The 15614-nt window shown below is 44.4% G+C and overlaps 1 protein-coding gene across 1 annotated transcript; it reads right to left on the bottom strand.

The window, feature by feature from the left end:
* Nucleotides 1–781: 781 nt before the first annotated feature.
* Nucleotides 782–15166, bottom strand: ZFYVE19 (zinc finger FYVE-type containing 19). Its single transcript, XM_036384155.2, has 11 exons — nucleotides 14982–15166; nucleotides 14306–14427; nucleotides 11794–11847; nucleotides 11132–11292; nucleotides 9774–9919; nucleotides 8796–8910; nucleotides 8040–8249; nucleotides 7467–7546; nucleotides 6673–6783; nucleotides 5128–5270; nucleotides 782–3718 (listed from the first exon to the last, which is right to left on the bottom strand). The coding sequence occupies exons 1-11, from the start codon at nucleotides 15033–15035 to the stop codon at nucleotides 3646–3648; spliced, it is 1269 nt and encodes a 422-aa protein (XP_036240048.1). The 5' UTR covers nucleotides 15036–15166; the 3' UTR covers nucleotides 782–3645.
* Between the last annotated feature and the right edge of the window lie 448 nt (nucleotides 15167–15614).

The raw sequence follows: 15614 nt of genomic DNA, 5'->3' as shown, positions 1-15614 counted from the left end.
AGTGGGACATGCCTACCCTCATGAAATCTCAATCAGTAAAATAACAACAAAAATCCAGACCTGCAATGGTTGCAGATCTGGCTTATGGATGACACCTGCTAATACTCATGTAACACACCCCTGGAGAAATGAGAGCAGCATATCAACAAAAAGCTCTCAGCACTGGTAAAACAAAGACTAGGATCAAACAGAAGTTCAGGTGGCAGAGCTAGGTGGACAGGATATGAAGAGAGTGTCCTAAGCTAGAGATGCAATTAGCTACTGCACGGCAGTATAGGAGATCAGATTACTTACATACCCCACTAAGAGGCTTTGTTTTATTCTGCTGAGTTGCAACAGCACAAAGATATGACATGCCTCTCCTCTGGCCCAAGAGAAACAGTTTCTTCCCCTGGGAACTGTTCTGTATTTCCTCAATATGGAGTGAGGCAAAAAGAATTTTTGTCTGTGCTTTAAGGTAGACATTGTTAAAATCAAAGACAAAGCAGGTTCTGAAAACTCTGCTTGACCAAAGTTGTCTTTATGCTTATTCTCAAGTAGCAGGAAAAGACTAAGCTATAGGCCCTATCATGTGCAGTTGCTTCTGATACATAAGGAATTCTGATACATAATGATACCTGAGAGCACTTCAGCTGAGCACACTGAGATCAGGGGACCAAGGCAACATGTGGCCAGTGCTAGATGGTTCCTCAGCTCACTGGTGCAAAAGAAAAAGCAATGTAATGCAATCAGAGTAACTTCTTTTTTGTTTCATTCTTAAACAGTAGTAAATCACACTTGGTTTGGTTTACATTTTACTGTTCTCACACTAGACCACAAGGATAGATTAAAATCAATGCTTGAAAAATTTTCGTTACAAACATCTTCCAGTAAACTTTGTTGTTTCTCAGCACCACCACTAGCATAAGTATGTAGATTCTATCTAAGAATGTTGCTTGAAAGAAACTTTGCCCTCTTGATTATACCAAGATAACCCAATGCATGAAAGTTCATGAGCTTTTCTAATTTGAATTCTTGTTGGAGTGGAGCCCACATTTGATAATTCACGTACAAAACATTATGAGACGGAAAGAAAATCCCTCATGACTTGCTACAAAGACGAGAGCAAACAAGTTGAATCTCTTTCTGGAAGATGACAAGCTGTCTTCTGTGCTTGAACAGCTATGACTGAAGTTGATCTGGCCTGTCAGGAATTGACTGATTACCAGTGTCTTTGTTTACCAGCACCTTTTCAAAGACAAGGATAGGAGTAAGTAACACAGCTAACAGTGCACTGCCCACTTAAAGGTCATGCAGCATTCCTCTTTCACAACACAGATTCAACTAGGTGTGCTTCCTGCAGACAGCCCATCTGGATACCCCTCTGCCCCTCCTACATGGAGTTCACTGAGGCAACAGCTACAGTGGGAATGGCTTTTCAGGGGAAAGTGATTGGGCTACTACTAAAATGCCCCATTACATGCAGAAAGTGCAGCAGCCACAAAAATGTCCATTAGTGGTGCAGGGAAAATAGTAGCTTGTGTCTGTATGACTTGAAGAGAGTCTTCCATATATGACTAAGTTCTATTTCAGGTAATGGGTTGGGTGCATTTCTGGATTCCTTGGGATGGCCCTACAGAAACCAATTTGGGAATCTAAATAAACTGCTTCTGGCTGCAACCTGCTCCATTACTACTGATGTGAAGAGGGCAGGGCTTACAAGACAGAGGCTGCCTAACTGCAAGGGAGCTCAAAGTTTTATTGTGGCTGATGAAGTATTCAAAACGTTCCAAGTATCATACCAGCTTATACTAAGATATTGAAAAATCCAGCAGCTGTAAATCAAGAAACAAAATTACTACTAACTGCTTGTGGAAGACACTGGCTGAAGCCCAAAGCAGTGGATCAATTTAGGAGAGAAATAAAAACAGATAGTTGTACCTTCCCCTGTATACATAAAACATGAAGGCTTTAACCTCAGATAGAACTGGGTGTCTTACTATCAGACTAATTATCCATGTCAAATAGCAATGAAAACGTGTCATGATAACATAAATAAAGAACAGCATTTTGTTTTGATTTTTAAGACTGCGAGCTTCTCAGGGCTTACTTAAATAACTTACTTAAATTTTGTGTGTCACAGGGTTAATTGTGAGCTCTTGCATCAGAACAACTCAAGTAATTTTCCCATCTACCTGTCCCAAGGAGACAGGCACTGGTGAAGCAAGGGCTGCCAGGAGAAAGAAGATCCTCCACAGAAGTCGGATTTTGCCACCCCTTCCTAAGAAAAGGTTTTGATGGCACTGCTGGATACCCTTGACATTTTTAGTGTGTTGACCTAAAGTATTACTATTCTACATTGCTTGAATCAGGTTTTTGTTGAAGAGTCTGATCCAGAGCAACACATTAGCAGAAACCCACCTTCAACAGTGGTTTAATTCATTTACTGTCCTCTGACCAGAGGTGCAGGTAAACACTGTTTCATCACTTCACCTCGGAGGCACTGACCTTAAGCACGGGGGCAAGGCAGACAGCTGGGAGTGGCAATGTCAAACCAGACAGGCAAGATTCATTGGAAATTCCCTGTCAAGGGCAAATCCTTTATTTTCTTGCAATTGGAATTTGTCAGCCTTAGAGAGCTCTCTCAGAAGTCACATTATTTGGAAAGAGCTCATCCTGACAGAATAATAGAGCATGTTTACAGCCAATTTACTTGGGTATTTGAAGCAATTCTGGGTGTTCTGGGCACTGGCAAGTTCCACTTGCACTGGATTGTCTCCCAGGAGAGATATGGACATATGCAACTGAGCTTCTCTCCTAACCAGATGAAGAGCATCACACAGCTAACATTTTTATCTTACCAGGTGACCAAATAATAACAAACAAAGTCAAACCCTGCTGTCAGACTTATACACAACTATTTCAGACTAACATGTTGCTCTTACAGCTGACATGATGTTGGCACAGCCACTGCAGGCCACAACACTGTATCAGTAGCAGATTACCTTTACAAAGGATCCTTTCTTTCATGTCAGTGAGCAACACTGCCCTGCATCTTTTCCAGACACACCACAGAAACATTTTTGATGACTTCACTATTCTTCATTTCTTTCCCTAAGCTGCTTGACACTAGGACTAACATACAATTATAAGAAACCAACACTTTGTTAAGGGCTATCAGGCATTTTCAGGAGAGACTTTAACCACAGGCCTCTGTAAGTAATTTTTATTATGCTTTGCAAGTTCCCATCACACATGTGATCACAATATAGACATTTTTCTCAGTGCAAAGTGCTTTGCTGCCTGTTGAACCAGTGTATAAGCTGTTAGTAAAAGCAGGAAGTTATTTATCAGCCAGTCAGTACTGCCTTAAGCAAACATCTTTCCTGTTACCCACACTGTTTTACCATCTGTATTTATGGACTTGTATCCACCTCCTCATATCAAGTCCTCATTTATCCCCAAGCATGCACAGCAAACCCTGCACTTCTCAGGTGTCTTTGTGAAGACCAAGTCACACGCCCTGCAAGCCTCCTCAAATTACAGCACATCCTGTAACTGTCCAAAACATCACCCATTTTGGCTGCAAATCCACTTAGATTCTTCCCATCTGGCTGGCTCCTCTGTTTTCCCATTCTCCAGCTCCTCCTCTGCCCATAAGTGTGGTCACTTCTGTTTGCAAGGAAGATGATAGCGGGAGGTCTGGTGGTCCTTCAGGTCAAACTCCTCATGGCCTTCCCTAAGAAGCAAATACAAATTGCGGTCAGAAGCAAATACCCAGGCCAGGAATCCACCCTTAGCCACTGCACAAGATATCTCCCAGCAACCCTTAACCAGAAACTTATCCCAAGGGTTGGCTGTGAGGACCTGACTGGCAGCCATGTGGACTAACTACTTAAGATATTTGCTTGCAACAGAAATTTCTGAGATGCTTTATAGGAAGGTCTACTCATCCTTGTCAGCTGGATTTGAAAATGACAACAGGTCCTTCTGTTTCTTTCCCTCTTGAAGAGATTCATGTAATTCATGGCTCATTTTCAGCACTGTGTCTGTGATTCCAGGGACATTAGCAACTGTGACAACAGACAAAATGAGTCTCCTCCAGAAAACTCTGGAAAATAACTGAAAATAATGCAGTGTATTGGCAGCTCTCTTAAGCATGCTCAGGAACAGGCAGTGTTGAGTAAGATACAAGCCTGCATCCACAGTGTGTGGATGATAAACTCACCTGCCAGACTGTTAAATCTGCTTTTACTGATGTTTGCTGTCAGATAATTTTGTTCATATGCTTTGTTTTTAACAATCTAACATTGCCAGTCATATGTTTTCTGAACATTTTCATATGGATTTCCCCCACTGCATTTGCATTTCCCTACAAATACATTTGCAGGAAATGAGAGAATATGCACAAAAAGCGTATCTTATTATCCCAACCACATTTTTAGCAACCTGCTGTCTTAATGTCATCCAGCACTAATCTGAGAACCCAGCCAGCTACCCAATACTTCTGAGGCATGAAAAAAAAGAAGTCACACAACCTGTCAGGAATAACTTTGTATTTAAATGAATTAACCCTACAAATCTGAGACATGAAAATTTTGTCAAAAATCTAGCCACATGTGCTTAAGAACAAAGACTACAGCTGCTGCAAGTCTTTCACCAGCCTGACTGGTGTAAAAAGGCTCACACATACATATTTCAACAAAGAATTTTTTAATATGGCTTGGGATTGCAAAGTCTCAACCTAAGAAAACCCTCAGGAATTCATACTATCTGATCTCCCTCTTTAAGGGAATCCAGCCTAGGTCATCCATCAATGGCATTAACAAGCCAAAGGAGTCACTGAACAATGGTCTCATTTATCCCATCCCACGTAATGTAGCATTATCAGCTGCTCCAGAGAACATTCAGACAATGTGCCCAAACATTCACTCAAGCATTTCTGCCTAGGACCAGTTTAGTCCCTGAAGCCTGGGACAACTACTGATCTCACAAAGTATTTCTCTAACAACTAGCATTCAGCTCAAATCTGGATTCCTCAGATCTTGCCTCCTACTGCCTGTTTTTCTGCCTAATGACAAAAACATACAAAGGGGGCCAAGCTTACCTCTGACCACCTCTCAGACCCAGAGGAATCGGATGACTCACCAAAAACAGCGCTGACAGTAGAGGTCCCCGTCACAGCCATGGCAGCGCAAAGTGGCATCTTCGTTGCAGATGCAGCACCAGGGTAACTCATCCTCATCACTATCATCTGGCCTTGCAAGAGCTGTCGTGGCTGGAGTGTGGCTCTAATTCACATAGAAAACAAGAGACAGAGAGTTTAAACCCCAGCAGGGGCAATAAAGGACCTTAACTGTAATACATGATGGCCACAGTGACCTGTCCCATAGCCCACAGTTTCCTCACTGTTGATCCTAAGTCTGTGAGATGAACTTGCCCAGAGTGCAGGGACAGGCTCCATATGCATCTAGATTGTTAAATAAAAACCCAAGGTTCTAGAATTTGGGTTAAAATCTATGTTGCTTGGAATGTAAACAGGTATTCAGCCTCATTTAGTGTCTACAGTGATGTACATCCACATTGTGTGTGCTAAGGGCACACAGCCCAGATATTCTGGCAGGCACCACAACAATACCATGTGACAATTCCTGCTGCAACAGCAAGAGATCAAACAGCTTTGCTGAAAGGGGCTCTGTGGGAAGGGAAAGGAATGTGGTGGTGGGAGCATTGTTTTCTCCCTGTTGTGGGAAGAAAACTGTGGGACAAAGGAAGTGCTTTGCCAAAAGGCCCCTACTATTCATTCATACCTGAGGCTGGGACAAAAAGATCTTCTGAAATCATAATCTAAACATATCCATACAGCCAACTATGGCCTCCTTCTCCCTTACAGAGAACTCTTGTGCAGCTGAAAACACACTGAGGCATTGTGCCCGGACACTGGCAAAGGCAGCTTCCTGACACAATCTTTTCCTAACACTATCTTTTGCATCAGTAATCCCAGAAATGCAAGGTGTCATACCTGAGATGGATGTTTTTGATAATGTTTACAATTATATCATTTCTTCCACTGGGAGCAGGCCTGACAGGTGCTTGTGAGTCACAGGTGCATTTAATTCTTGTAATACACATTAGAGATTATGTATATATTTCCACAGTAGGCCAGAATCCACTCTAAGCATAGGGTATCCTGCTACTAATTCCTTCCTCTGACATTATATGAGAACATGAACAGTAGAATACTATCTAGAGGTTCCATTCTGCACATGCTGAAAGCACTGGGAAACCTCCCATTTATTCTGGTTCAGATTGTATGGTACATGTATGGTACATGGCCTTGTTGATCTTACTATACATATATATGTATAATTCTCTAATATCCATATTGTGAGGTGTCTACCAACTTCTCTTGGTTTACACAACTCTGTAATGTTCAACTCAAAGCCAGATTGAAAGGAATTGTATTCCAGGGAACAATTCTTTTTATAATTACAAGGATGATTCACAGTTAAGCTCAGAGCTGGTCAGCCTTGCAGAAGCTGCTTGGCTTGCTAGCTCTGAAGAAACTGGTTATTTATTTTTTTTTCTGCATCAAGCCTAGGATACAACAAACTTCTGATGCAGAACCGTACTCTCCTGACGCTCTGGAACATTCCAGACGTCAGTTCAAGAGATCCTGACCATTTCACTGACCTTTTGCTTTGCTTGCTTACACAGGTTCTGTTGTGAGGATCCTGGTTGGGTGGTCTGATCTGGGGGAATGTTGAATCCACTTGCTTCATCCAGGGCTGCTTCCTCTGTGAGCTGGTAACGACACAAAGCAAGAAGTCTCTTGTTTCAAACACAGCTAGGAGCCTCATTCCAGGCCCTAAACCTCCTGCACTCAATACTCTCATGCAGTAACAGGAGATGACAAGTCTGAATGCAGCTGGTGTTACCCAGACAGATGTAAGCTCACTCTGCACTTGGAACACTGTGTGTGCATTGTAGACAGTCTGCAGTTCACACACTCTGCTTTGCAGTGAAGCTAAGATCAGCATCATGCTAATCAAACACATGTGACATATCAGACAAACCTAAGCTCAGGTCTTCCTGCAAGACAATTCGGAGACATTCTGGGGAGAAATGTAGGTGTAAGCTGAGCTACACAGCACACATCTCATCATCCATGTTCTAAGGGGCTGGAGGAAAACAGAATAAGAAGAGAGGAAATACCAGCAAAGTGTGGTTATACAGGAGACACATGCAGACCACAAGAGACACTAAGCATGAATGAGAAAGACAGTGTGACAGACTAGAAGTATTGCTTTCAACTGCCTGTTAAACAGTTGAATGGGCCATGGGAGCTAGTATTGGAAAAGCACTAGGAAAGTAAGGAAGGAAACTTCTCAGGAACAGAAACACAACCTTTGTACACTCACCAAGTAACACACACACAAGACATAACCAAGAGGATGAAAAACAAGGCCACAGCTGCCACTTCTGACCTGTTTCAGCACTCTGCGAATGGCCTCCTCCTCAGCCACTTCCTCATCACTGTCAGGGAGCCTATAGGTTTCCAGGGTAACTGTAGGAGTAAGAAATGTGAGACTGTGACTCACACCTGCCTCAAGCCTTGTGCACACTAATGTACCAGAGACAATTCTTTGTGGTGTGAGCTGGCTGTGGCATTCTGGCTCTGACCTTTTAAGGTGCAGGTTCCTCATAAAGGACATTACTGTTTATTTTCAATACTTGGAAGAGAGATAGAAAAGATCCCCACCAAAACCAGTGTTTTGCTTTTAAAAGTTTTGTTAACCTCACCAGAGCATGCTAGAATTATCCCAAAGAAGGGTGCAAGACAAAGCAGTCTGACCTTACAGTGCCAGCCCCTACCCTCAACTTAGATCTTTCATAATGATTTCATGACAAATCAACCTGTACTACTTTGCAGACAGAACCAAATCTCAGTCTGTTTCTTGCAGAACAGAAGAATTAAATGGATAAACTCTAATAAAAAATTTACTCTATCACAGCAACTCGATTCCTCTCTTGGCACTGTATTCTCATCTGCTACCAACCTTTCTCTGGGTCCTCGCCTTTGAGTGCTGCCAGTCTCTTGGCAACCTGTAGGATCTTTTCCTGTCTAGTGTTCTCTTCCTGCAGCTCAGCCGCAGCTTCTGCTAGAAGTTTATTCTTCTCTTCCTCTAGCTGTTTTGGGTCCAGATTTGCAGGGCAAACACAGTCTTCACTTCCCCGATTGAGATCATTCAAACTCTGGCTACTAGCAGCTGCAGACAGACACACAGAACACACTGGTGACTCAGCAGCCATGTTCCTTGGGCACAGAAAACATGACAAATAATGCTATGAGAGCAGCTTGCTGCTCTTCCTAAAACTGGATAATGAGAGGAAAAGGCATGCCAGTAGGATCTTCGCTGTACGTGAAGAGAAGAAAATGAGCTAATCTGTGGCTTACAGTGAGATTACAGAGAAGGTAATGCAGCCAGAAAGATAATGGTATGCCAGATTCTGATGTTTTGTAACAGTGCACAGGTGCATTAGCAGTAGCAACAGCTCCTCCCCAGAGAGGAGTCACTCTAGAGAAACAGAGAATCTGAATAATACAACCCTGACAAGAAGGAACTATCTCCAAGCAAAGACACCAAGACCCAGCGAGGAGCCACTCTTGGTCAGTGCAAGGGATTATAAGGGGAAGATATGGACAAACTGGACATTCAGTTCACCTGCTAAGTTACATAGAGAGGGACAAACTCCCTTAGCATAGCACATACATTATTAGACATAAACAGATCTTTAGAAGCCAAAACAGATACCTTGAGGCTGAGCTCTTGGTCTGTAATGCTCATCAATGGCAACTTCCTCAGACAGTTGAGTTAACAGGTCATCTGTCTGCTGGACCAGACTTCGGGTATCCGGGGCTTGGTGCACCTAAGAAACCAGGGCAGTGTGGGAAAAGGCAAATGAGAGGAAAGCGGCATACTCAATCAAATTTGGCAATCAAGATCACCCTAGAAGGGAGCTATACACTAACATTGAGAATCTCAGTTTACAGTTATGTGGTGTAAGATTTGTAAGGGCTTCATTTTCAGAGGTGCTGATGCACACAGCCCTAAGAGCAGTCACCTAAAGAAGGCAAAGGGATGCTGAGTGTATAGAAATATGTGCTGCTGGGTCCCAACTCCAGCTCTGCCACTACCTCCAGTGTAAACAAAGCACCATTCACAACAGTGCCAGCCAGCAAGCCCCACAGAGACCTATGATGGCATGCAGCTGAAAGAACCATAAGGAAATGGTATCTTGGGGGACAAGATCATTCCTATAGGCTTTCAAAGCATATATCCAACCAGTTCCTCTGCAAACTCAGACAAATCATGCTGGGCTTCCATTTCTGTTAAAATTAACAGGTTTCTGCCCAGCTGGTATGCAGTAACAACTAGAAGATGTAATTAGAAGGTAGGGCTGATAAGCCTCCAACACAAACAGCTCTGGAAAACTATGACCACTTATGTACATAAATGAATTGAGAATAAAAAACCTTAACATCTATTGTTAAAAATATACACACAAACTACATCTGGCATAAAGGAACATGCTGCATTCAAATTGAAGCAGTGAATGAGTAAAGGCTGGTGATTTGCTTCTGGAGCAATGACACAATCAGGAAACAGAGATTTCTGAAGAAAGCTACCTGGACACAAAAAGGCTGAAGAAGGAAGAATGGTTAGCATGTTGTGATACCAGTTACTGTGTCAGCTCAGTTTTTTGCTGACTAAAGAGCTGAGGGAGCTTACAGGTCTGGGAGCTTGGGAAGGAGGATCTCTACCCTGCAGGACAGCCAACCGGTCCTCCATTTCCTGTGTGGATGGAACAGGTCCTCGGCCATCCTCCTTCAGGGCTGCCAGCCTAGCTTCGATCTCAGCCTGAGTAGGGATGGACTCTGCAATTCACAAAAACCCAAGGGAGGAGATTTTTTTTTACTGAAAATGAAAAGCTACATGTTTTTTTTCCTTAAAATTGTATTTCTTTCTGGAATCAGACTCTGAACACCTGAGCAAAAACCTTGCCCAGCCCGGGCGTGAATGAAGGGTCATACTGCAGTGACTCTGAGACTACCCTGATGCTAACTGCTATCCCTTTCTTCCAAGCCCTTCCCTTCTTCACAGTTTATCTCCTAGCCATAACACAAGTATTAGGGTGATGTCATCTGGAAATCAGCTGACTTGGGATTCTAGGGACAGGCAGAGAAATTAGTGTAATTTAGGCAGTTCAGTCCATTGGTCCCACAATCTCCTAATGCAATCCCAGCCTTATCAGACTGAAACTCCCCCCTGCCACATAACAGATGAGAGGCAATGGCTGCAAGTTATTCCAGGGGAGGTTTAGATTGGATATCAGGAAAAATTCACAGAAAGGGTTGTCAAGCCCTGGAAAAGGCTGCCCAGGGAAGTGGCTGAGTTACCATCCTTGGAGGTACCCAAAAGATGTGTAGATGTGGCACTTTGGGATATGGTTTAGTGGTGGACTTGGCAGTGGACGGTTTGACTCAATGATTCTATGATAACCAGGTAAGCACTCTGAAGAGTGTTCTTTTTCTTTTAGAGACCATACATAATATTTAAAATAGTTTACTCTCATGCAAGCACCTCAAAGCAGTCCCAGAACCTGGCAGTTGTAGACTGGGATGAAAATCCTTTTCCTTCTCTGTGAGACAAGGCTGGTCAGAATATAGTCCCACAGAGACTGGAACTGCTGTTGCCCAAGATGATGACTCACAGGAAACCTTCTTCAAAATAGTTTGGCCAAAGACTTTAATTTCATTCTACTCCAAGTGGGTTTGACAAATGTTTTTACCCCAAAAAATGGAAAATGAGGAAGTGATTTTACTTGGAGTAAGACACTGCTCCAAAACTGAGTAGTAGTTTCAAGAGAAACCCCAAAAAGCAAAATTAAACTGGAACATTGATCTAAAATCACGGTAGAAGTTGGGCATTGTGGCAGCAGACCTTGGATGCTCTGTCCTATTTTAAGCCTCCATCCCCCTAATATCACAGCCACTTAAAGCCCAGCACTTCCCTCTCCCTCCAGGTTCATTTTTTCCCAAATAGTAGTGCTCCCACCCATGGTATTTATGGTGTTCTCTAAAACTCACTTGGTTTCCTTTCCTCCCTGAGCCTCTCCAGTCTCTCTGCAATAGCTCTATCCTCTTTTGAGAGCCCCTGGTATCTGCAGCCTGCTCGACCTGGGGGTTTTGCAGCTGCCTTCTGTTGGTCTTTCAGCTGGTTTTGTTTAGCCTCAAAAGCTGCTACACGCCTGTGACAAGGAGGGAAAAAATACATGTCAATGAGAACACGGATTTTAACCTGGAGATAAGAAAACGTCCTCTGTGAACCCAACAGGCTATCTGAAGAATGCCAGGGCAGAACAGAAATGAAATTACTCTCTCCAATATCAGCACAATAAAGTACTCCTAAGAGTAAGGCAAACCTTAGCTTACAAGAACACATCCGGAAGCACTCCCCAGCAGACAAGGAACATTTCACCACCAGGTTCCTGTATCCAAGCCAACTCTGATCAGCCACAGATAACTGCAGGCAGGTGGCTGTTCAGGAGTCCATTCAAAAGAGCATAGCCCCCACCCCTCCAAACAAACTAACAGCCTAAACAGCAAAACAAAAAGTTCATCCTTAATCTAACTCTGAACAAGCAAATACCCACACCACAAGCCCCATTTTTCCTGGTATCCACAGGGGAAGAGGAAGCCCTAAAAGGCTTGTCTGCAGTAGAAAGAACTGCTTGGCAAGTGCAACTCACTTTTTGTAGTTTTCTGGTGGTGACCATTTTGCTGAACTGCTTTGAGATCCTTCTCTGAAAGACAAAAATGATTTCTCTGAACTCAAGATACTGACAATACTTGACAATACTGACAATCATCTAGTCTCTCATCTCAAGAGGAATCAGTAGGTGTTTCTTGACCTCTTGGTACAGCCCCTTTCTTAACCTCGTTAATACTGAGAGGAATCAGCTTATGCAAGGGATTAAGACAATATAGCTGTCCAGGACAGCAGGAGCCTTCATCTCTGTCCTTTGGTCCAGTTGTTTTGCATCTGGACAGAATGTGACTTAATACCATCACCAGTGATCCAAGGAGGTGGGGTTGAAATACCCTTGCCTCCCACAGCCTGCACCTCCCAGTTCAGAGGGCAGGCAGGGAGTATTTAGGTAAGACTCCCAGGGTAATTAGCTACCATGCAGCGGGACTCTCTGGAAGGAGCTGGGGCATGCAACAAACACAGAATTATATAACATACAAGTAAAACAAAGTGTTACAGAAGTTATTATATAACATCTTACAAAACACTTGAACACTGCACACCTAAAACACATCTAACTCTTCTACTTTGCTGTGCTCAGGCTGAGGGACTAAAGTAGACACTTATGTAAGTTAGTTAGCATATTTTATTTGTTCTTAGAAATCACAGCTAAGGCCCATATAGTAATGACTGAATGCAACATTGTTGGAACACTTTCCAAAGTTCTAAGGCTTCAATTCTGAAAGCTATTTGCATGCAGAACAACATATGCAGCTTACAGAACTGCAGCCCATGTGTGTTACCTGCAGGACAGGATGCCATCCACAGGCACCTGGACAAGCTCAAGAAGGGGGCCCTTGGGAATCTCATGAGGTGAAACGAGACAAAGTGCAAGGTGATGCACGTGGGTCAGGGCAGCCCCAGTATCTATCCAAGCTGGGGGATGAACAGATCAAGAGCAGCCCTGCTGAGAAGGACCTGGGAGAGCTGGTGAATAGGAGGCTGGACATGACCCAGCAATGTGTGCTCACAGCCCAGAAAGCCAGCTGTGTCCTGGGCTGCATTCAAAGCAGCATGGCCAGCAGGGCAAGGGAGGGGATTCTACCCATCTCTTCCTCTCTCATGGAACCCCACCAGCAGTGCTGCATTCAGCTCTGGGGTCTTCCCAGAAACTTCCAGAAAAATGGAGAAGGACTTTTTTAGAAGAGCACATAGTGACAGGACAAGGGGGAATGGTTTTAAACTGAAAGAGCACAGGTTTAGATTAGATACTAGAAAAAAAATTCTTTACTTGGAGAGTGGTGAAACACTGGAACAGGTTGCCCAGAGAAGCTGTGGATGCCCCATCCCTGGAAGTGTTCAAGGTCAGGTGGGATGGAGCTCTCAGCAACCTGCTCTAGTGGAAGGTGTCCCTGCCCACAGCACAGCAGCTGGAAATAGATGATTTTTAAGGTCCCTTCCAACCCAGACCATTCTATGATTCTATAATCTACCTGCTATCCAGTCAGGGAAGATTGTTTTTCTGCTGTAGCTCCCTAGTGCTGAAATTAAAATTATGAGAAAAAAACACCCAGAGGAAACATCAAGACAGGTGGCCCTGTTTTCTTAATGGCTTTGAAGTTGTGAAGGAAATCAGAAAATTTCAAAACTGAAAAGACTGAATACTGTCCTTCACTGTTTTCAGCAGCCTGTGAAGATGAAGACCTTTACTAATGAGGCTCTTCTCCTTTAGACACCTACAGAGCCAGAAAATTCCCCCCTTGCTGGTGAAAATTCCATGCTATAGGAGAAAAGTGAGGAAAAGGAACAAGAGAAATGAAAAAGGAGGACACAAAAAAATTGGTTGACAGAGGAATTCGGGTGTACACCTGTGTTCTTGTGTTGCTTGTTCAAGTCTATAATCCTGCTGCTACTGAATTACATGTTTTGTTTTCAACAGGAAGTCTACTGGTTATGATTGCAAATAATTTTTAAAGTTTTCTTTTAAAAGCAAAAAATTTTATAGATTTTAGGCTTCAAAACTTTATGTCTTCAGGCCACACACAGTAGAGATCCCTCAACAAGGAGGATCTATGTCATTGTTTGCCCACAGAATTAATAAGATTTTGAACATCTTATCATCAGGCTACTCAACTATTCACATCTGAGAAGACTGCCAGAACTGTTAAAGTGGTATAGATTTCTGGGCAAAAACACAGCCTGGCTTAACCTCAGCCCATCTAGTTAAGCTGTCCACAGGAATTCAGGGTCCATCCATGACGATTTAAACCTGATGCTTTCAAACTACTTTGTCAACCATAGAGAACAGGCACAAATTCTGATTCCTATTTTACGACTGCACAGCTCATATAACAACAAGTTCAGAAATGTCCTGATATTCTGGGGTACAGGCAGCATCTCTGCACATATGGAAGGCAGAGCTCTCCTGCAGAAATCTGCAACACCACATGGAATGTAAACTGAAGGAAAAAAGCAGCAAATTGTCTTTGGGTGAAGAAACATTCCCATCTTACCCAGTTAGCTTCCCGTAGCACTGCTTGCACACCTTCTGCTGAGTGTTTCCACAGCGGGGAACAACAGCGCTGAAGCTCCGGCAGCCCGAGCAGAAGGAGCGTCCGCAGTTCTTGCAGCCACACTGCAGAGACAGGAGAGAGGGGCAGGACAGGGCTTCACCACCTCGCCACCACACTGCTGCCGCTTGCAGGCACAGTGCCCGTGCCGAGGCACACACAAAATCATGCCGGGGTTATACTGATTTTTGTGTGACAGAACTGTTTTACCAGCTATGATATGGAGATTCAAGAACTGTTTCACCAGCTAAGATATGGAGACTCAAGAACCTTGGAGCACCAGCAGATAACTCCTGCTGGGAGCAGAGTCACCACTTCACCCCATGGTTTAGCGAAGTGTGTGTGTGTGAATTGTCTGAGACCACGACAGAATCCTGGATTAGAGGGATGGCATTCAATGACTTTTTGGTTTTTGGGTCAGTAATTTCTCTTATTTGAAGACATATCAGAATTAGGCATTACGAGAGCTCAGTAAGCAAGGACAACAGCGCCAGGATGCTGGCCGGGAAGCGTGTCTCGGCGCCGGGCGAAGCAGCTCCCTGTTCCCTTATCAGACCCTCGCAGGGCGGGGCAGGTACTCGCGGCACCGGCCCGTTCCTGACCCCGCAGCCGGACTTGCCTCTTTCTTGAAGACAGAGAACTTGGACGCGCACCCATAGCACCGGCTATCCATGGCACTAGCGCCCCAGCCCGCCCTCAGACACGGCGCTGCACCCCCGCTATCCCAAGCGCCATGGTCTGCCCGGTGCTGCGGCTGCCTCGGGCCCAAGGATCGGCGGCGAGCAGGGCTGTCACAAGCTGGGAGCAGCGGACACCACCCTCCCGTCCCCTCAACACAGAGCTGCCGACGCACGGCCCTAAGGGAGTTGTAGTCTCTTGCTCCTCCCTCCCCGCTTTCAGACGCCAGGTGGCTCTCTGCAATAAACTACACTACCCAGAGCTCCACACGATCCCAGTGGCCGGCCGGCTCGGCTACCATCGCCGCGCGATGCATTGTGGTACGTGCAGTCCGGTGCCCCTGCCCGCCCCCGCCTGAGGCGCCCTGGCTCGGAGGACATTAGCTGTTGTTGGGTGTTAATAAAACAAGAAAGTGTATTCTCTCAGGCTGACAGTGTTGCTCTCAAGCTACTCTGGGTGTTTTCTTTTTGTCCGAAACCTGTGGTGAGATCCTAGCTCAGAATAGCAGGAATCCGAACTGCAAAACTCTAAGCCATCCTTCGGCCAGTGTTGATCCGCCTGCCCTCAGGAGTCA

The sequence above is a fragment of the Molothrus ater genome, chromosome 6 (assembly GCF_012460135.2).
Source record: "Molothrus ater isolate BHLD 08-10-18 breed brown headed cowbird chromosome 6, BPBGC_Mater_1.1, whole genome shotgun sequence".
NCBI classification, from domain to species: Eukaryota; Metazoa; Chordata; class Aves; order Passeriformes; family Icteridae; genus Molothrus; species Molothrus ater.
Note: the sequence above shows the minus strand (reverse complement) of the source record. Positions and strands in the feature narration are given on the sequence as shown.